The 23,865-nt window shown below is 41.3% G+C and overlaps 1 protein-coding gene across 3 annotated transcripts in view; it reads left to right on the plus strand.

The window, feature by feature from the left end:
• LOC126484636 (heterogeneous nuclear ribonucleoprotein L) overlaps positions 1 to 23,865 on the plus strand; it is a 192,177-nt gene that overhangs the window by 96,740 nt on the left and 71,572 nt on the right. For all 3 annotated transcript variants that reach the window (XM_050108227.1, XM_050108226.1, XM_050108228.1), the window contains exon 6: positions 18,201 to 18,264. In XM_050108227.1, the coding sequence (XP_049964184.1) occupies positions 18,201 to 18,264 (64 nt within the window). The remainder of the gene's footprint in view (positions 1 to 18,200; positions 18,265 to 23,865) is intronic.

The raw sequence follows: 23,865 nt of genomic DNA on the forward strand, positions 1-23,865 counted from the left end.
CGCTACCCTTACGGCCCATGGCGCTAATTGCACTGTCGGCGCCTTTTAGAACAACAGGCGATAGATTGGGTCAGCGTTGTAGTTAAATCACTGCGCGCAGAATTTCGTTATGTTCAGTTGGTAGACAAATACTTTATGAACTAACTCTTGTATTACATTTTCCATTTTGTTAACCTTTCTGTCGATTTGGATGGATTTCTTTCCTTGCTTTTCAACAAATATGACGTACCGAGGTAGTTCTTACACGACTGGCTCCTCAGATTTTGTGTAAATTTCTTTTCATGTTAAACAGACTTTGCTCTCTAAAAGATTTGCATCTAGAAGAATACTTTTGGACTCACTGTGTATATACTTCGTTTATCGTTACAAAAAACCTGATATAATCAAACAGAAACGTGATGTTTGTCAGCAGCCGTAGCAATCGTGCGTTGGTGGTGATAATGCATTTTGGAAGTAGGTTCAACGTGTTAGATAACTTGGTATTATGTCACTCTAAATGAAACACTCTTAAGATATTCTAATGTATTAACAGCCATAAACGTTTTTCACAATTACACTTTAACTAAGTAATTTTTATTTAAAAAATAGAGTACAGTTTGTGTCTCTGTAAACGCTACTTGTGCTTAGATTGTCGCGCTCTTAATTACTATTGTGAAAATGACACTGCTCCCTGCTCCGTAGCGAAAAACATGCTCGGAACGCCGTTAAAATGGTGAAAAAATTGTTCTTAATTTTCACAAGATGACAATGAATATTGGCTTTGGAGTTTTTAGAGAAACGCCATTTAGTAAATATAAGGCTGTCTTGCGAAGGAAATGCGTGCCGCAATTGCTAGTCTTGTTGTCTGTTAATGGAGTAATGAGTGGGATGACGGTTCGAAACTCTCTGGTCATCTAGTTTTTTTTTTCCTCGTTAAGTTTGAATATCTAAATCGTTGAAATATGAAAACCATCAAATGTATGCTAATTAACACATACTTAACCATCATTTCTCATGGAAAACGCACGACCTCTTGTTCCTAATTACTTACCTCACGCAAAATGCCGGCTTCTGATTGCAGATATGATTCTCAGTTATCGATATTATAAGAACTTTTGTTAAGAAAACACTACACATGGCCAAGTTAAAGGATTTGTCGCAAGAAATAACGACACATTTAGGTTGCCAGACGTACTGGATCAAATGCCGAAGCTTTTTGACACGTCCCTGCAGTACGTTGGCGGAAGGCAGAGCAGCACGTCATAAGATTCGTATGGTGAAATACCAGCAATGTGTTTTTGAATCACACATAGCTCATGCAGAAACATTCCTTGTTTTAGTCAGGAATTTTCATTAGTCGTTTTTAATTACCGTGCCTTAAAACGTCGAAGAGGCCGAGAGCATGTTAACGTTTTCCGTCTGGTCACCTAAGAGGCATATTGCCTACGATTTGCCATATTTTTTATTCTGTTTATAAATTAAATGCCATTAGAAGGTATATTGTTTCTCTTTCGCATTTTACGTCTGAACTGAAACGTCACACCACTGTAGGGTAGTTGTACAAGTCGGCTGAGCGTTGCTGTCAGTTCCATGCAACGGTAAAGCTGTTGCCCGTATCATCGCTGAGTTGATTTACGTATAACGCACAGCATAAACCGTATCCTTATTATAGTACTTAACTGTACTCGAGGCTTGATTCCGCTCCACGTGAAACCAAATCTAATGAGGTTCCAGCAGACGCGAAAGAATATTTAGTGGAAGGTTTAAATCAGATTTATACCGACGATGGAATGTCATAGATTGCCGGCATCAGTCTCGCTGCTTGTCGCCCGTTACAACGGGCGACGTTCGAATTCAGATATATTTGAATCTTGTCGCTGTAGCACGGAAGACACGGACAGCTACAACAGGAGTGTATTCGGTGAAAAACGTGATTGCACATCTTCCAGCTTGATAGCTTCGCTTGTTCGAACTGGATTTCTTGTCTTTATTCGTGCTCATTATGTGCTGCGCGTAACTATGGAAATCACGGCACGACATTTTTATTTAATCATTCTCGAGCTACTATTAATATGTGCGGACGGGTCGCGCGCCGCGCGTCTTCTATAATCCATTCATCTTAAGAATAAACGTGATATAAACAACGTTTTTCTCAATCATGCATTAGCTGCGTAGTTTTTATTTCAATAATCTCGCACAGTCACAACCTCTGCAGCTAAGTTCCGATTGTCGCGCTGTTAAAAGCCTTCTGAGACGAGAGCAACGGATTCCCCCACTCCAGGTCGGCAATGACTTTGTGTCCGAACCAGACGCCAAGGCTAATGCCTTGGCCGATGTCTTCGGGCACAACTTCACCCCGGTCAATGACCCCGTTGACCCCGACCATATTCGCCTGGTAACAGCACGCCTCCCTCAACTCCTTGCTGTCCAGGACCCTGAGGATGAAATCACCCCCATTAATGAAGAGGAGGTAGAACTGCAATTGCGGCACCTCCAATCCAAGAAAGCTGGCGGCCCCGACAAGCTGACGAATGCCCTCCTCAAGCAGCTACCCCCAGCTACTATTCCCATCCTGACGGCCACTTTCAACAACATCCTCACAACCAGGCAATATCCCACCGCCTGGAAACATGCTGAAGTGGTCGCCATACCCAAGGCTGGGAAGGATCTTCGTTCCCCTGCCAGCTATCGCCCCATCAGCCTCCTGCCCGCCATCTCCAAAGTGTTAGAGAGGCTGTACCTTAAACGACTGCTCATCCACGTTGCCCGAGAACGAGTCCTCCCTGATGAGCAGTTTGGCTTCAGGCAGGGACACGCAACCACTCACAAACTCCTGCGCCTAGTGGAAGAGGCACTGGACGCCATAGAACGTAGGGAGTACTTCGGGGCCATACTCCTTGACGTGTCCAGAGCGTTTGACTCGGTCTGGCACGAAGGGCTGCTCTACAAATTATTTTCCCTTGGCTTCCCAGTGTCCCATGTACGGCTAATAGCCACATACCTGGAAGGTCGCACCTTCCATGTCAGGATCCCAGACGGGAAATCTACACGACGACGAATCAGAGCAGGAGTACCACAAGGCAGCGTACTTGGACCGCTACTCTACTCCCTCTTTACAGCTGATCTGCCCTCTGCGCCGAGGGTACATTTAGCTCTCTACGCAGATGACACAGCACTCTTCTCTCGTTATCGGAGTGCGGCAGTTCAACAGCGGGTCCAGGGGGCTACAGATTCCCTAACCGTTTGGGCTAGGACCTGGCGTCTGGCATTTAATCCCTCCAAAACCCAAGCCCTTATCATCTGCCGACGCCGTATTCCCATTCGGCTCCCTCAGGTGACGGTCCTTGGTACCCCAGTCCCTTGGACTCGTACTGCAAAGTACTTGGGTGTTACCCTGGACCAACGCCTCACCTGGCGCCCCCACATCGACGAGGTGCGTCGTAAGGCAATGGGGCGGCTATGCCTGCTCTACCCTCTCATCAACCCAACCTCTTCACTCCCCACACCCCTCGCTGTTAGACTGTACACCTCCCTTGTCCGCCCCATCCTTGAATACGCGGTGGTGGTGTGGGGCAATGCTGCCCCCACCCACCTCCGCAGACTCCAAACCGTCCAGAACCGGGCTCTCCGACGTGCCCTCCGCCTCCCCGTCGACTTCCCAACCCAAGAGCTCCACATCCGGGCTGAAGTCCCGTTCCTTCGTACCCGCATCCTATCTGCAGCCAACTCCTTTTACCAACAAACCCGTCACTCTCCTAATACCTTAATCCTTTCCCTGGGTACCCGTGTTCACCGTCTAGCCACCATTCGATGGCCTGACCTTTTATTTCGCCCCACATGACTTCACATACAATAGCCATCTCACCTCATGACAATTACTCTCCCTCACACCATAGATCATCTCCCCCAACATGTCATGTCACTCACTCCCCAACACGCCACACCCACACTATCCCCAATGTTGGCCTAATCATGACAGGCCCTTCCTTTTTCCCCTTCTTCATCTGTCACCCTCCGTCTTCTTGCTCTTTCCCAGACCCCAAAACCGCCACTCCAAGACTGACTGCCACCACCATCAAGACGCCGCTATGAAGAAGAGGGAGGAGGAGGAGGCCAGGACAATGGCCTTTCGCTTTCACTATCTCTCACTATCCCTCCTCCTCTCCTTTAATCTGTAACTTAGTCGTAATCCCCGGCTAGTCAATGGGCCGTTCGTTTTCCCCCACTCTTCTACTGTCCCTTCTACTGTCCTGTCTTCTTTCCTTATTAAAAAAAAAAAAAAAAACGGGTCAATCAATTGGGCCATTCGTTTTCCCACTTCTTCCACTATCACTCTATCCTTTCTACTTAAAAAAAAAAGGCACAAAAGTCAGTCAAGTAACAAAAACACCCACCATGACATCCCACATTTTCACCACATCATCTAAGAAGGTGAAGCGCACAAAGCGCTAGAACTTCGCCCCCAGCTGAGGATTCAGTCCTCGGTCATGTGCGTCTGCGTTGTTAATGCGCAGTATGAAACTGGCTGAGGCTGGCTTCTATTCAGTAGTGAAACACGCGCGTGGAACACGATTAAAAATTACGGAGACACAGGCTGTTATCAAAGTTTTTCATAAGTTTACGGAGATAATCGGCTTTGAAGTTTTCCAAGTGTTGTATATAATGCACTTAATAAAGACAACCACCTTGAATTTGTGGCACAGTCGGTAGCGTAACGGAATATTATGGAAGAGAGGATATTCGTGCGTTGGTTCAAATCTCCCCAGTAGCAGCTTTTTCTCGTTAAATTTGAAATCCCTACATCTTGTATTTATAAAACTCTTCATTTTTATGAATAATGCACATCTTCTTGCATCTGATTACAATTGGACGCAAAATTCCTGTTTCTATTTCAAATACAAATTCTTAATTGTCGATGTTTTATGAAAGACTGTTCATAACAGTTGTTTAAATTAAGAAAACATGGCAATTTAATTTAAGGCAAAAATGAAAAACTAAATGCTCTTTATTTGGACTGTGACCATCGTTTTGTTCCACGGAAGTGATTAATATCGTAGAAACATGAAAAACAGCAGCGAACACACCATATAAATGCTGCAGTTTTACATTTCCTGCTGTACCGTTACAATTTGAACCAAACAGAACTGATCTGGAGCCAAGACTGCTAAGCTGCCAGACATACTGGAACCAACGCAAGCAGCTTTTTCATACGTCACTGCCGGACACTGACGGAATATAGAAAGATTAGTTATAAAATAGAAAATGCTGCGCTTGGTTGGCTTCGTGGATTCTGTTGTTAAGCTTGTTATCAACGTAGCAGGTGACACTTCCAGAACTGAAATGTATTTCTCGGATTCGGAAAAGGAAGGAGCTAAGAGATTGCCAAACAAGTCTGTAAAGTAATACCTTCAGTGGCTTCAGTATTTAACTATACGGTGAAATCCTTCAGTACACTATTACGTTACACACAGCTTATGCACCCTGTCGTTAAGTCGGGAATTTTTATCATTCTTGTTTTTTAATACAATAGTACCGAAAAACTATAACGTCTTGCGGTTTTCGTCTAGTCGTCCAAGGAGAGTATTGCGGGAGATTCGCAGTGTGTTATTTCATTCTGCTTAAAAATTAAATGATATTCGAAGCTGTATTGCTCCACTGGTCGTCTCTTTTTTACGTGTAACCTGTCACTGCAGGCTAGCTGTACCAGCTGACCGGCCAGTGCTGTCAAAGTTTAAGGAGCTGGTAAAGCTGTTGTCCCACATTATCGTACTTGACAGTACTCGAGACAGCTTGGCTGCAGTCCCACGTGAAACGGAAATCCAATGAGGGTCGAGCAAACGCATAAAAATACATGGTGCAATGTTTACATAAGATTTACTATTATAATGGACGGATTTTCCTTTCCTGCGCGTTGGGATTAAAGTGGTCGTAAAAACCATATTTCATAAACAGTTTAAGATATGGAAGAAAGATCTTTTGCAAGTGACAGAACACTAAGAGGACGTATTTTGCCGCATGATTTAACGCTCCAAACGTTTTGGTCAAATGTTTGACCCCGGGCGAAAACAAGACTACCTATAAATTACACAATGGGCTTTTATAATTATTTTCATAGCCAAACGAAGAGTAATAAATGAGCAAACGGTATATCATATTGATCAATGTGAGGACTCATTTTACAAACAAATATTTAATTACGCGGGAATACTATCGTAAAATCCAGTCCGGTACTAGAGGTCTCATTGACCTAGGCAAGTCTTGGATTATCCATTTAGAGTCCATCTACTGGGCGGTGTTAACTACGTGGCCTGCTTTGTGACAGTATCCCAGTCATGTAAACATATCGCTGCCGCAACGCAAACCGAAACCAGTCCAGTATTAACAGCTTCATTGAGTATGTGTTCAGCACTGCAGTAACATGCCGTGTAGAGGCGCACAGCACTTTGATAGGATAATGGCTTTACTCTCAGCAGGTCGTACAGAGCAAGATGTTGCCATCGATTACATGTAACTCAAAGTGGTGTGTCTTTGGTGTGCAGGGAGTGGAGAAAGATCTAAACGGTGAACGATAGACCTTGCAGTGTTCGTCCTCGTGTGACATCATCAATGCAGTATCGTTTCCTCCAGCTGTAGGCTCACAGGCGCCCAACATAAAATGCCAGATGTATCGGAAATGACTTTTCCTGGGCAACAGGGGTTCGTACCTCAGACCAAACAGTGCGTAGAAGATTGCACCAGGACTGTCTTCATTCCAGAAAACCAGTGAGAAGTTTTTTCACTGAACCAGCGGAACCGACGCAATCGTAGAACCTGGGCTCTTATACATCAACATTGGACAGTTGCAGAATGGAGTAATGTCATGTTTGACATGAAGAGACCAGAATTGGTTTGTGCCTCGACATTATACTTGTTAGTGTTTAGAGAAACGCTAGACGACACCAGGAACGCCCATACTTTCAGGAAGTCCATCTGGTTGTAGGTGGAAGTGTGATGTTTTGGGCGGCAATAATGATGGAATAGTGGACCTCTCTGATTCCACCCATCTGTGTCAATTTCACTGGTCCCAGATACCTGCAAGAGGTCCTACAAATGATTGTAAGATCCTACAGACGCGAAATCGAAGTCGATGACAATGCAGAACCTCACCGTACTCTAACAGTGTCTCGGTGTCTTCTAAGATGCAACGTCAACCTAATGCATTGGCCAGCACACGCACCAGACATGAATGCGATTGAGCATACATGGGACATTTTGAAGGTGGCTATTGTACAGTCCGAATCCACCTGATAATCAACGAAGCTGTCATTGAGGAAGGAGCCGTCATAACCAAAGATAAAGTTGGGCTCATACAGAGCAAGCCTTGCAGAATGCAAGAATTTATCGTGTGTGGGGAGGATATGCTCACTACTAAAGACTTAGGGGAGAGCCTGCTTCGTTCTGTAATGATTTTTTGTAACTAACCAGTATCATTTGTTTTCAGAAGAAATTGTTTACTTTGTTAATAAGGTAGTGCACTACAAGAAGTCATTGTTGTAAAGTCTGTGACATTGCAATCTTTTGTTGTTTAACGATATTCACAACTTTTGTTATGTACATTGTTGTGATACTTAAGAGGCTTCCTTCGAATAAAGTACTAAATTCATGTTTCAAGGATGTAAGACGCTGGGAAGGCAAAGGATATGTCAGTAAGCTCGTGCTTTCGGAATATATCTTGAGGAAAAAAGAAGAAGAAACTGGTTAATTTTTTTTTGTGAAATGATTTGTTTAAACGAAATCAATTCGAGGAACATTTGAAATAACTTGAAATGATGCTCAAGATATGTATGGCAATTGAAGTGCGTTTTAGATAATTGATATGCTTCGCATTGATAACTGATGAATTACGTTGCGAACAGTCAAAAATTAAAAATTCATGGTTGTTCAGTGTGTTATTAGGAATTTGTTTTTGATATCCTGGTATATTCACTTAAAATATCAAGTACTTTGGCACACGAACTCAAAAAATTACTTTTGAGAAGCAATGTGAAGAGCAGCATAGATAAAAAGTATTTCACAGGTTATAGTATTACAGTTGAATCAGCTCAGTAGCCGAACACAATCCCTGGACTACATAGATTACTAGCCAAAGACGCTAGCGCTACATCACAGACACCAGGGAAAAGTCCCTCATTTTTTTCATACTTAACGTTAGACATTGTTCCGCGTGTATCCGCTGTTGGAAATTCGAAAACTCGTGTTTCACGAGAGAATCCCTAACCGTTCATTGAGGAAGTAGTTGAACCTCCGCCTATTTGCGTATGTTCTGAGAATTTGTCTGGTGATCTTCATAGTAGATTATATTAATTATAAAATTATCTATGAAGATAAACTGTGTTAAATTCTTGCACGGCGCTCCTGTGTCCCCGTATTTTCCTAAGTTTTTGTTACCTTTACTCGTGAGCTGCAGTATTCTACTGTTTATGGTTGCAGATTTACAGAAACGCTGGTCGGCTGTAGCAAGCAGCCATCTTGTGGCTGGAGTTGGTCACTCGCAAGCAGGACACCCGATCGTATCTCCCAATGCTGCCGCTTATAGGTGGACTGTCTCGTGTCAAGATGTCCCACGCTGTAAATCGCCTCTGTCGCTTACATAGGACGCGACATACAACTAGGTTCTGCTACACCTTCAAAGCCGACGTTGTCCGAAACCACAAAATAAAAACTTGACTTTATCAGTGACTCGACGAATAACCCACTGATTCTGACCTTCCACAGTGAAGTGAAAGATTCAATCCACTTACCTCCTGTATATCGCTCCTGAGAGAGAAAATCTCATTCCTATGCGATGTAGTAACAAGAGTTTTTCAACCAACGGAAAACAAAAACCTTCCCTGGCTCCTACCACTCACCCTGCTGGTAAACTGTGGTGAATAACATGCCAAACAATGAAACTAACTTCGCTTTTTAAGTGTTAATGGTTTAGACCAGAAAACACACGGCACCTGTTCGCAAGAGAGAAAAATACACATTGCGGAAGACCTATTATGTGTCTCGACACAGTACCACCCAGGATAGCTACAGTTACACTAAAACAAGTGCACATATCATACCAAGATGTGTGGCTGTCCGGCTCCATCCGTTCCAACAAGCACCATTCATAACAAGTCATTAATTTTGTACTTTCTAAGAGGAATCTTATCCTGGCTCACCGTAAAGCCAGGAATATCACTATCGGCGATCACAAATACCAAGGCTACCGAAGTACATCGCTCATAGAACTATCAAACCAATCAAATGCGTTAGCTGGGACGAGAGGTAGTAAAGGCACTCGTTGAAGTTGCAACATTCTCTTACAAGGAACTCCTTGAGTGCAAGGTCGCAAAAGGCCTGTGATGTTTACGGCACTCGACGCCCCACATACTGCTTCGACAATACTGGCTGGCAACGGGTAGTGGGATTTGAGGTATCCAATGGTGAGCACAACACGAGGCTACAGAGTGCACTTGAAGTGCTTAGTGAACGAGTAACTCCCAACATTTTCTAGTGCTGGTTGTGTTGACGCAAAGCAGAGCAATGGCACCGATAAACAAAGCAAACATTGCATTATATCTACAACAGTTGTTGAATTTGATATCTCGTCAGAAAGGAGCTCGAGGAACTTCGCAGACTTAGAAGTAGCAGACGAAATATTAGCGTTTCTGCAAGATGTCAATAGAATATGTGCGGACAATGTACATGAGGAGTACAGTGATGACTACATACTTAACAAGAATAGTGACATTGAAACAGTTGTCGAGCCATGTAGTTCCTCGTCCTTGTCGGACAGGAAGCCACAAATCCCGTCTCCAGTGAACCGTAGTAAAGGACAATCGTTGTCCAAAAAGCGGGTATTATGCGTCATACGTACATGGAAGATGATGTGCAGCATAGAAAGAAGGAAAGAAAGAAAGAAAAAAACCTGTAATGTTTACGAGAAACTACGGATATTCAAGGGAGGACAAGGCGCACTTGTTACAAAAACTGGCGTTTCGCGCGTTTCAAGGCTGCTCGATACAGTTTACTGGATGTCCATTCTAATGACGTACAACGTTATGCTCATAATATTGCGTGCGACATAGGTTACAGTGATGTTAAGGGAAGTCGGGAGTGGTTGCCTCATTTCAAACAGTGCTACAGAATTGGAAGACGTAAGATACCGCAATTTCGAACAAAGCACCAATTTGACGATGCACAGCAAACTTCGGAATCGACCCGAAAATTTGTAGCGCAGATGAGCTTAGCCCATAGTTCAGCAAGGAATTTTTCGACTCCGACCAATCGGGATCAGAAGAGAAATGCATATGAAATGAACACTGGAAATCAGAGGTACCAAGAGTTGTATGGAGATCAACTGACGCCAATGCCTTCACGCATTACGCATTCGTATAAAATTATGCTGACTGTTAATCTGGAAGGTAAATTGGCTCGAAAGTTATTTATTGTGCTGCGAGAAATTGGAGGTGCTCAGCGCTAAACTATTCTTTCTCGTGCGCTTGATCTTGTAAGGACAGTAGGAGATTTTACCCCACAGCAAGGAAGAGTGGGAAAATGAGCGTAAGAGAACTGTGTAGTATGAGCACTGCTTTTGGCCAATAGTTGGTAGAAATAACTTGCTTTTGCTTCATTCGATGTACATGGTGCAAGTTAATGGTTTGCTTTGAAGATTCCTTGAATATCATCGATGTCTCTTTTATAGGTTGATCATGCACCTCCCGGACACTTTTTCCGTCGCCATCACGCTGCTAATATTAACAGCTAACATTGTTTCTGTCATTATTAACACGATCCTTTGATTAGCCTTATTAAAGACCCCGCACTCAAGGGGCTTTTTGTTGGATCAGAGGAATTACTATAGTTTACGATCTCCATTGGAATTGGCCTACTGAATCAACAGTGGTATTGAAACTGCTATAGAATTGTGAACAGGATTACTTCTACTGTAAACTGAAAATAATTGGAAGAAACAATACATCGGGAATATTTTCTGTTTTTACCTTTCACTATACGTAAAATGATGAATGATAGGTTGTCGCGTTCCATCACGAATTATCTCAACTCAGCTGCTCGATGTTTCCTGCGATATTATGTCAGTTTGAATGTGTGAGTTTTCACATAGTTTTCACATGTTACCAGCGAAATCAGGGGTAAGTGGAATGACTGTCATCTTAAAGGCCACATTAAGACAGCTACTATGCTCTTAGTTACGTGTGCAACTGTAATCATCTATTTCTTAGCTTTCGCAATTAAGAGAGTCCACATTCGTTCCAGTTGTAAGCTGAATGTATGCCATCGTAAACTACTTTCCCATGGTGCGAGTGACACGATCTTGACAACTCGCTGTCGCTACCTCTGACAGTTTGCCAAAGTGGCAAGTGTAATTTAGAGTTCCTTGGCAACTGGCTTCCCTTGGCTGCGCCTCACACGCTGTTATTCACCGACCTACCACAGTTTTCAGATGATTCACGTCTAAAGACCGCACAGTTCCTGGTTTCTTGGTCGAACAGCAGCAGCCGTTTCCCCACTTAAACCTGGCTTCCTTTTTGTGCCTGCGCCTTAGCCTGTGTCTTGTACTGTGGGCAATATGCTGTTTTAGCTCAGTGTGAGGTAAAGCCCTCCAACCCATAATCACGAAGAGAGTACTTTGTAAGACGAACTGCTCCGAGGACCGCTAAAACAGAACGGGCAGTTATAACACAAAGGAAGTGTCCCGGCGAATTTATGGTGCTGGCAGGCAGCCACAGAGAGAGCATTCGGCGTCTGGCGTTCAGGCCGGGTCCAGGCATGACGAGCCTCTCCTTCCGCCTGCCGGCCGGTTAGCTTAGCTGGTCAGCCAGAGTATATTTACCCACGCCTTGCCGCAATCCTCTTACTGACGACTAACCACAATTCTCTGTCCTGAAAAAATGCCCCCCTCTCCTTTTTTCTTTTCCTCCGCCTCCCCTCCCTCTCACCCTTCGGAGCGTTGTATATAAAGTTTACTGTGCGTAGGTTTTTGTGATTTTTAAATTGTAACAAGGGATCTGCCATTGTAGGAAATTCAGTAAATCTCTGACGTACAGCAGAATCAAGTTTTATAAGTTAGCATTGATGCAAACCGTAAAATTCACTCTTTAATAATATACTTCTCGCATGTTCAAAAGCACCAAATAGACACAGAATGAGTTTTACGATATTCTCCAAAGTTATCAGGCAGCTTCTCGCGTTAAAATACAATGAATTTAAACACTGTCGTTGGTCGGAATGATGAAATTTTTCTAAAACCATGGTGAGACCACATTTTCGCCTTGCTTGCGTGGGATTCCGTAATTCCGCAGCATGCAGAGCGATGGTGTGTGACAGATGCTGGAAAGATAAAGCTAGTGCTTGTATCTTGGCAGTGATGTGTCGCTTAGTTTAACGTTGGCGATTTTATTGCTTTGAACTTAAGACATTTGGGCCACGGAAACTTTATTTCATTGGTTACAACAGTCGTTTGTCACGGACGGTAACGACGTGAAAGAGTAAAAAATATAGTTATAAAAACGTAATCTCAAAAGACCGAAGTTCTACTAGAGACTAACACTCTCCTCTCCTCTTCTTTCCGGGAGGGAAGGAAAGATAGTTACAAAAATTACTACTATGAGGGAAGCGAGCGAGCCGTAGTCTTAAATGTGGCCGCGGCCAGTGCATTCTTGATACATAGATTTCTCTGCACTAATTTACAAGCTGCAAGACATCTTTCATGAATGCCTTTGGATATGGTTTGTGCTGTAAATAAAGATTAGACAATAAGATTATTGTAGTGGTAGAACAGAACGCAATTTCGATGCCAAGCGGCTGCAAATATCTGTAAAATATTGCTCTTTAATTTGCACTGTATTCAACGCTTGAAACGTCAGGCTCGTAAGAAATAACATGATCCGTTATTGTTGAAGAAATATTAACAAAATTTTCTTTTTCGGCGATTTATTCGGCATTTGCGTAAATAAAATTTGGTGAACGCACTTATTCGTGGTAATGATGCTGTATGTACTATGAATTCGTGAAAGGTAAAGTGGCGTTTACCGTAATATGTGGTTTAAGTTTTAATCCGTGACGTGGCTACATTTATTTTGTATTCCTACCCGGTGAGAAATGGTTCAGATGGCTCTGAGCACTATGGGACTTAACATTAAACCTAACTAACCTAAGCACATCACACACATCCATGCCCGAGGCAGGATTCGAACCTGCGACCGTAGTAGTCACACGGTTCCGGACTGAAGCGCCTAGAACCGCACGGCCACCGCGGCCGGCCCCGGTGAAAAAAAAAAAACTCTTTAGAGTAATATGTAAACATTGATGTAATAAACTTAAAAGTAAATTATGACGAAAACGAATATTACATTGTTTGTGAACTGACGTGAGCTGATGTACTCAATAGCATACTGTTACTTTTAAGGTCTTCAATAAAATTTGCCGTAGCCCAAAGAAACACAAAATTCGGTACGTGACTGTTGGATGTGTGTTATTCAAAATTGTCATTATTGGCTCATCGTTTTTCGAAGAGTACGATATGATACTCTTCTGAGCTTTATGTGCTGGTGATTGAATAGTTGTTTTTCATTCCGAACTTCAAGGAATGGATTTGGGTAAGGTGCGGTACCAACAAGACGGCGCCACGGTATGAAAACAATGACTCTTGCTCGAACACTGCCTCAACCGTCTCAAGTGAGGATTGAACTTTAGTGGCCATCACGCTCGACACATCCATTGGCGACTCTTGTCGTGGCTGTCTTAATTGGTTTATACTAGTGGTCGTCGGATTATAGGTGAGCTGTAGAACAATATTCGTGTTGCTATTGCCAACATAACACACACGATTGACAAAATGGACCGAAACTTCAGATTTCGACTCTCCAAATGCATTGAGCAGAACAGCGCCCACATTTCAAAACCTAATGAAATAAGACTTCCAATGTACCACTATGTAAAGAGGAGTTAATGGATACCTCCAGTACTTCGTTTATTAGTTTTTTAAATATGGAAGTTCTTGCGCCGCACCATGTACCATTTAGACACATGATACTATTCTCATAAGAACCAAACACGAAAGAAAGTACCTGTCTGCTGAAGGTAGAAACTCTTTCGCAATTTCTAGTTTGTTTCTCCGATTTCGTAGCTCCTTAATTAGTGTAATGGACGAAACCCTGTTGTCGGCAGTGATATTAAAATTAGTTCCTGCAATAGGGTTGCAGAGCCGGAGTACAGCCTATTTTCGAATATAAAGTTTTCTTCTTTGGCTAAGGTTTCTCCATCGCTGCGTTTGACACTATATGTATCAGTCGTGAAAAATAGCTTATTCGTGCATCATTAAAAAATCAGCGTTTTAAGCCCATCCTTGCTAGGCTTTTTTGGCATGTACATCCTAAATTTACATCTTGCTCGAAATCCAATGAGCAATTCATCTGTGCATGCATATTCCCCGATTCAATACGTTTCTTGGCAGTTCTCAACCAACTTCTGAAATATCCGTGAAATAGCTGCTGTTCTACCAGATTTTTTCCTTGATATTGTACTGGCACTGTCGAAACGAAGGCAAGCAAAAATTACTCCCTTCACGGAAATTATGCACTAAATATCTCCTGATCCGTATCATCTGTTGAAAACATTGCTTCTAAGCTTTAATTGCCTGTTTTCTACGTAGCTAAAAAGAACAAAACTCTTGTGAATGCTTTCAGTTCTGTAAGACTTAATCGATTCCCAGTATGGTGTGAATGCTTCAGTCTCTCACTTGTTGCACTCTGTTGGTGTTCCACTTGTGAAAATCACTTACTATAAGTCTTCCTCTTAATTATCTGGAAAAAAAACTTTTCCTTTCATCAACTACCCCGCCAAATGTGTAATGAGTGTCTCCTTGTTCGGATGCTTGTTGCATCCCTTCTTACACCACGTTATCCATTTTTTTCATAGTAATAAACGTTCATTATTTCCTGTAGATGCATCACGCTCTACTTTCAGAGAAAAGAGCATTTTCTATGATGGACCCATATCTGCACGATCACCACCTTCAGTCTCTGTATTACTATAAAAGTTACTTAACCAATTTTGGATCATAAGTCTGCATCGACCACGATACCATAGGTATCGAAAAGAAATTATAACCCAATTCTAAAGTGGGAACCCAACCTAGGATGTAAGATACATTTTATCCCAGCCCATACTCAAAGCAGTACAATTTGTCTCTACACATCTCCAAGAATACAACTATCACAACAATGAACAACCGTTTGGAAGCAAGGGAGAGGAGCTGCTGTTGGATGATTGAGTGCAGCATGTGCACACGAGACTGGGGTAGATGATACGCAAAGTTCAAGGTTACATGTTAAGTATGTTCACGCTTTGTTCATCATCATTGACCGCTCACGTGCGTTTATTGTTGGCAGCGTATAATAAATACAGGTAGCGATTTGCACAGTTGTATGTGGCATTTATTACAACCGATCGTCCATTGTGTTCAGCTGGACTATCTTTTCTCCTGTGGAGTGAAATTTATAACTTTCTGAAAGCTCGGGTTAACAGGGATGCTATTCTAATGAAATAAGCGAGAAAGTTGAGCTCTTAAAATCGTATTGGCATTTTCCATCTTTCGCACCTTAAAACTGTCGCGTTTATTATTTTTGCACTGTAAAAAAATTTCCTTGCCCAGATCCTTAATATTGAAGAATATGATAATTTTCGTTTAACAGTCGCTGTAACATTTAATTTTCTTAAATCTGGCGAATTGCGACTGTTTCGGCGTGATCTCGGCGGTATTAACTATGATGAAAGTGTAAAGTGAAAACATTTGCTTTGGCATCAGGTTCAGTTTCTCCTGACAACGGTACGTAGATTGAGAATGGAACAGGAGTTACAGAATTAGTCCAAAACGTTACCCAACTACCGGGATGCTGTGCGAGTGAGTCATCCACAGGGAAGAGGAACCTTGCGCGTGGCTGTACTATTTATAGCGTCCTAGGAAGGTTTATATAAAGAACATTAACGACGTTAAATTAAAAGTTAATGAGCGGTATTCAGACCCCCAAAACACGCTTGGGCTGACGACACTGCTTCTGAAATGTAACGTTACTAATGAGGCTATTCATTTTATTTTTTGCAAGTCTGCTTATATCGTGTAGTTCAACTTGTAAACAGCTGCCTATCGCACTATCGTTGCGTGACAGTTTTCATAAGACTGCTCGGCATGACCCACAAATAAATCAGTGATAGAATATTCGTTTCTTCATCTTTATATCGGAAACGATCGGCAATCCAAATCTTTCATATTAGATTGTTGTGAAGAATCCAAAAAATGTCTTGTTCGCGGTGTAATTTGCCCGGAGACTGGCTCTAGAGACTAAAAACGTTTTATGCTTGCTTCTTAGGGCAGTGTGAACTTGAGTCATTATAGCTGCGCCTACATATTTCTTTCTTGATCAAGAACCCCAGACATTTGATTGCGTGTGTTTATAGGATATAAAATGCGAAGACGAAATGTTGTATTCAAAATCTATCCCTCTATGACACTACAGTGAAGGAAATATTCAAATATTTAATGAAAAACGTTGTTCAGAGCACCTGAAGCTAGTGAAATTTGAGATATGCCATTGTTCCGTACAACTTCAACTATAATGCTGCAAAAACTGCTGAAGATATACAAATCTGGAAATGCAGAACTAAAGAAAGAATGTGTAAGATGAGGTTGCTAAATCATCGAAGCAGAGTAATATGGTTGTTAGCACGACCTAATACTTGATCACCTTAGAGATGACAGTAAAAGGGCAGTGATTACGAATGAACAGGTAAGTGCAACCAGAGGCAAAATATGGCAAGAATAATTAGACAAAATTATAGCTACTCTGAAGAAATTAAGCTAGCTGAATAGGAGAATAAAGATCGTAAGTTCAATCTTTGTGTATGAATTTCAAAAATCTTTGCACGATGCTGGAGGAATGAATGCTCTGTTGATGAAATAAGAGGAACTCGTAGAGGCATCTAGGCTAAATGGTAGCGCAGAAAAAGTAAAGCTCTGAATTACATGTGCAGTGCTAGAGAAGTTCCATCAAAAATTAAAAAGAATTGAAGTATTTCGCTTCCAAAGGAAGTAATAATGGATAAATGTGAAAATGAACATGCTGTCAGTCTAGTATTACGTACGAGAAAGCGAAGGAGTGGGATAAGGACAGGCTCAGTGGTTTCCGGAGTAGTTGAGCACTCCAAACAATTTTAGCGTTTCTGCTAATAAGAATAAAAGTTAGAGAAAAACATGGAAATATTTATTGCATTGTAGGCTTGTTAGGTACTCATATTGGCAGAAAATCTTACTTAGAGATCGTAAATGCTTAACATTTGTCGGGTATTGCGCACGCTTTAATGGCGCTGTTTCTGTGGTTGTTTCATATTTCATGTCTGCTGCCGATTGATCATTGTATTTTTATCTCGGAAATGTATTTTCATCTATTAAGTTCTTATTAATTCTTAAACGTAAATCATCAGAATTTTAAGCTAGTCGTGATTAAGTGCCTTATCGCTCTATAATTCATAAAAGGAAACTGACCAAAAAGCTTGATTTAGCCAAAAGATTGACAAAATCAACTGAATCATAGTTTACAAACATGTACTGAAAGTAATTTGCCCACTTCTTTATTCTTAATTATTCTTAATTATCACTCTTAAACAAAACTTACGCAGTTTTTTAATTTTATTATGTTTTTAAATGTGCCAAGTGACACACTTAAATAAGTTAACTAGCCTTAGCATATACTAGATTACGATGGATTAAAATTTGTCTGTGAACATCTAGTCTACTTGTCAGCTACATGCTTAAAGAGTGTATATGTTGTTGTTAAATAAGCAAAGACTAAAGGGGAATACAGGGTACTTTTCGTATTTCCATACCTCATCCTTAAATCGAACAATAGTTCTCAAAGAACAATTTTGAAATCGGTAGTAGGATCAAAGTGAAGGCCTAAATCGAAAGATTGGCAATGATGGTAAGACAGATTTCTATTGAGTAAAAGTGTTGCGTTGTATTATTGTCTTTCTTCGCATTACTCAGGAACGAAAATAATTTTAGTAGAAGACAATAGAGAACATTACTCCAAACACACAGAGCAAATCTTCTGCATAAATATAAACATCTGCATTGTCAGTATACTAACTCTTTATGATAGTTGTTAAATGTTCACATGGTTGTTCTGTTACAGCCAACTAAACTGAATGTTTACAAGAATGATGCAGAAAGCTGGGATTACACCAATCCAAATGTTGGTAAGTCACCAGTTAACGTACTTACAGTGTGGTCAAACATTGAGATTGAGTAAATGTTGAGCTTAAGACCATTAACGAAATTATGTTTAACAGTTGTCTCCCTGCAAAAAGAGTAAATTACATCCAGCTATTGATGTTCCTGTTCCCATTTAATTTGGCACTTGGAAAGAGACTGAACCTACTCCTCATCACGGATTTGGTACAGATTAATGGCATATGCAGGGCGTGGCCAGAAAGAAAGCGTTTCAGACAATATAGTCCGTCAGACTCGGGGCGGACGAGACATGATAGTTTCATATTGGCGTACTTTTCAGGTAGCGGTCGAATCGGCGGAAGTAATACAGAACGGTGATCAGAGGACCCTGGAATCCAGGCCCTCTGTGAAGACTTTATTTCTATTGTTGTGTTACTTATACTGCAGATAATACTGGGCATATTATTTTCATAAAATGCATGAAAAGGAAAATTTGGGATTGCAAATTGCTAGGAAGGGACTGTAAGGCGCATAAGAGAACTTTGTATACAAAATCAGATTCTCTTATTTTTTTCTGTTGATTTACACGTGCTGGGATGATTTTCGTCGTGAAAACTTATTTTACGCGAGCAGCTGACGGGGGAGCTCGAAGGTCAGAATGAAACGAACGGGAGTTCAGTACACTTTTAACTACAACCCCGTCTTGGAACGTTACTTGCAGAGACCTCGTGGACGCTGCAAGTACAACCCATTTTGGAAACTATTTGTAATCCCAAATTTTCCTTTGCCTTTTCATGCGTTTTATGAAGATATGAATGAATAAAACATATTTAGTACTATTTGGGCTTATTTTCAGTGTAAGTAACGGAGAATTGAAAATAAAAATGTTTCCTCATAGGGACTCGACCGTAAGACACTCGTTTACCGTTCTGTACTAGGTTCACTGCGCCAGCCGTTGCCCGGAAACTACGCTTACGTCAACGGCTCATGTCTCTTCCGACTTGGGCCAAAAATATTATATTATCTAAATGCTTGATCGTCTGGAGCTTGTATTCTGCCACTTTAATTTGTGATGAAGCACTGCATGTGTTGCTAATTGGGATGAAGTCGATGATGGAGTAGGCGCGGTCGCCACGGTAGTAAGTCCTTAGTTTCGTGTATAGTGAGGGATCTGTTCCCCATCAGATTTGTGGTAGGTTTGATTTCTTTTTCTGGAACTAACATTTAGGGGTAAGTACCATATGATGGATTCTAATTCCTCGCCGCTTACAGACAAATCATACTGGAACACTTCATAGTTCGGACACACGGCTGTTTCATTTTAAAGATGGGCGATAAGACCATCACTAATACCACAATTTTTATGATTTAGGAGGTTGGTGCTGACTCTAGATAAATTGTTGTAGTGCCCAGCTATTAAATCATTATTTAGACGGCTAGGTTAGTATTACTTCTATAAAATTTCATGGTGTTAAAATTTTATGACGCTATTGATACAACGGTTCACAGTTGTTAATTTTAAAACTTCTTTCTTTGTCCAAAGCTAGTATTCGTTTTTAAATGAAATAATTTTGCCTTAAAGCTGTATCTTACTGTTAAAATGGATTTCACTGGACATCATTGTCTCTTTAAAGTAAATCTTTAATCTTATTAAAGCGTGCAATTTCAGTAGATTTTTCAGTGTCTTTCAAAGTTGCAATTAGTTTGCATTTGATTCTGAGTTTTATTGCATGCGTAGGCTTGTTCTTCAAGCTAGTAATATCAGCTATCAAGTAAAAAGCAGCAAACCTTTAACAGTGGCTGGTTACTCCCATTTTGCATAGTTTCCCTGGAATAATTTAAATGACCGACAAGAATGCAATTTAGAATCACAAATAATTTAGTTTCTAAACTACCATAATGCCTTTTGGACTCTCCTGCTACATAGACTTCTTTAATTCTTCCAACTGGGTTATCCGATTTTTCGCGTTGTACTGGTAATATATGCAAGACCGTTATTTTCACTACTTTGTTGGCTGCCTAAAGTCTGCGGAATCAGTATTGCTGTGCAATACACAGTTCTAGACAGTTTCAGCTAAACCTCTGCGCAGTTGCTATTGTCAAACAGTAAGTTATGATGAATCAGCCGAGAAAAGTCGTAACTGGTACTTGTAATTGTTTCTTGATTGGTGCAAGTAGAGAAGTAAATGTTTCCTTTTTTGACAAGTTTTCCATAAAGTTGCTACTCCTCTGAGCACAAGCACGAGATAATGAGAGCAGTGTTTGGAGTTGACCCCTGCCAAGTGGCAAGCCCCCGGCCACGTGCTGCATCGATCTTCCTGGCCCGCCATTGGGGGGGGGGGGGGGGGGGGGGGGGGGGGTAGCTGCTGGCCCCAGCGTACGAGTCGCACCCCACAGACAGTAGTTCTGGCCAAAGGCTGGACTGGATTTTAATATTACGGGCAGTAATAATTTTAGAAATATTGATTTTTCTCTGCCTGCCTGTAATTAAATTTTATAAATGAACAGGTCATTACATGAAAATGAGTTACTATTCAGAATAAATAAAACATTCTTCCTTGTGTCGGAATAAGTGAAATGGCAACGAGAACAGCGGAACCTTGGGTGACCCAACAGCACAAAAAAACTCAAAAAGAGAACTGAGGCTGGAAAGACCGATAACAGATTACTACGGCCATGTGGGTAACTTACTTGGAACAGAGTGTGTGACCGGGACGTTAAAGTGTGTACAGCCTAATCAGAGCGGTTTAAATTTTTATCAAGTTTCTCGAATTACATTGGTATTGTTTTTCGGTTGACTAAACAGATTTTAGAAAAAGAACCACTACATTTTGCTGCTGAGCAACGTGAAATTGAGTTCTGATGAGCAAAACTGTGGTGGTAACGAATAAAACGTTAGCAACTGTGTAACATAGTAAGAATAAGTCAAGCAAAAGTATAATTTCAATATGTGGTAAGCCTTGCCATAAAAGTAACGGTGTTACGTCTACTCGACAGAAGTATGAATTACGTAGTGTCGTTAAGTGTACTAAGTTTCCAACCGCGCTAAACATGACACTTTCGAAATATTTGTGTGCAATATCTGTAATTATCTAGAAAAAGATTAAACGTGTTAGTCACCAAATAATGACAATGAAAGTAGTAGGTGTATATGTAAAACCAAATTCTAGGTTGATAAAATTGTAGTCCCATCAAAGTTACTTGACAGATGGCGAATGTCACTTGCCGCTAAATTGCTGCCACGGCGACTGCCGCTCGGTTATAGGCGACAAATATGGCGAGTCACTTAACATGTGCTGTTTCTTGTTGTGATTTGTAACGCGGAGCAGTGTTGGAAGCGGCCACCGTAATGTATGATGGGAACGCAAGGTGGTCTGTCGGTAGCTGAACTGCGGCATTCGACGCGGTTTAGAGCCCTGAATTTAACTCATATCCTAACCTAACCACAGTCTCGTAGTGTGAAATGTATCCGAGAAAACTGTCAACACTCTGGGGCAGAGCTAAAATATTGCGTCCTTCACGGCGATTAAAGCTAACCTGTACGAGCAAACTCAACACAGAAAAATTAGTTTCAGCGCTAAAAGCAAACAGTTATTTTTCACTAGCGCTGATTACCTGAAACTGTTCTAACACTGTCTACATAAGATTCTGCGTTACAAATCGATGAGCAATCGTGGTTGGCACTTGGTTGCAGATTATAGGCGACACAGGTAGTCCAAAACGAAAAAGAACAATAGGAAAAAAGAGCAATTACAAAGTCAATACGATGACGAAAATGTGGCAAAGTATTAGAAATACAAAAATACATTAAAACCAATTAATTGGATAAGAATAATAGAATCTTGATTACATTTAGATGTAAAAAAATTTGCTGCGTTTGACGAAGGCCAACCTCCCTTCCTCTACTCAGTTTAATTCAACGATGGATTTTTGTTTCGCACTATGTCGTTCATTACTTACGTAATGTAAGCAGATCTGTTTGGTTATTATAACTCTGTATGTGACACCGAATTGCGTCTTTTACGTCCTAGTAGTTTGTTAGGATAAGGAATTGGAAGTGAACCGACAAGTTGTTGATTGGGCGCGATGTCGAGCGCTCTGATGGGAGGTACCCAGATCCAACGCATGACGTGCAAACTATAAACTAATTTCGATCAGACTATAGGTAATGTGTATACCAGAGTACACCTATGTTGTAAGGGCCACTGCTACGTACATGTTAGGGGGTACGTCCCACTATACCAGTTACTAGGGTCTTTCCCATTTCATTCACGCAAGAAACTCTGGTAGAATGAGTGTTTAAGTGTCTCCGTGAGCTGTAATTAATCTTGCACTCACGATCCCCACGGAGCGATACAAAGACTGTTGTTGTATATTCAGAGTCGTCATCGTTTAAAGCTGTTTCTTGAATCTTTGTTAGTAGACTTTCTGCTGGTAGTTTGTCTATCTTAAGAGTCTCGAGCTTAAAAATAAAGATCCCTAGTTTTGTAGTCAAAATTTATATGAAATAATACAATTTTTTTACTGTGGGGGAAACGCAGGCATGGTTCGCCGTTAGTCTTGATAAACTCGCAGTTTGAGCTATACCGTATTTTTTCTATTGAGATTTTGGGGTTGGTTTGTTTCTTCGCAGAGATTTTTTCTGGTTTTGATATTACATCAGGGCGTCGTTTTTCGATACGCACACAGTTTTATTACAACCCGGACAACCAGAGTAACTTTCACCATACAAATTGGTATTCAAATGTGGAGGTAACGGGAAGCAGTCGCAGATGAAATAAAATTGTCTATTTGATGGTGTCCTAGTAGGAATAGTGTCAATCCAAAGCAATATCAGATTGTGAAACGTATACTATGTAAATTGTTGACTCTCCATCTCTATGTAGAAACAAGTTAGATTCGCTATTCTAGGTACTGACGCGCGTAAAATGCATAATCAGAGACGTCATAAAAAAATCATAGTTCAAATTGTGATCTCATTTATTTGGGTTTTTGAATTCTGTAAATGCTTTCACAAAAGTACACCAAGTAATAATAATCACTGATGATGCCCTAAGCGGACTTAACATGTTCTCCCCCAGTTTTATGTAATATCAACATAAGTCTCAGCATTCGCAGGAATTCAAAGCAGCTTTGGGATACTGCTAATATTTTCAACCGTCTTAGGAAAGGCTATTTCACCTGAAGCTTGTAGAAAATGTACAGTTTTTTCACATCGGAGAATTAAGTGGATGCATTGAGCAGCTTGCTGCATCCAATCTGTAGTGAATAGAGCCAACATACCTCCCCTGCAATTTGACCACGATATGTTGACCCCATTTTAGTGGTGCTGCTGGTTGCGGAGAAAATCGGCACTTGGTTTTGGAATTCTCCGAGCGCTGTCAGTATTTCCGCGGGCGTCACATCTGTCATTGTGTAAGCGCAAAACATTGTTAATGGTGCCAACAATGTGCCCATTTTCTCTAGGCAGCCCTAATGTGAGGACAAGGCACGCTCTGATCATACCCGACAGCCACCGCGTGAAGGGTCAGTTTAACGCTGTTGATTTTGTAATAATAGCGGTTGAAATGTAGTAGTAGTATCGTTGAAATAATCAGTTTTAAAATCTTCCCTGTTGAAGTCATTGT

This window comes from Schistocerca serialis, chromosome 6 (genome assembly GCF_023864345.2).
Source record: "Schistocerca serialis cubense isolate TAMUIC-IGC-003099 chromosome 6, iqSchSeri2.2, whole genome shotgun sequence".
In the NCBI taxonomy this organism is placed as follows: Eukaryota; Metazoa; Arthropoda; class Insecta; order Orthoptera; family Acrididae; genus Schistocerca; species Schistocerca serialis.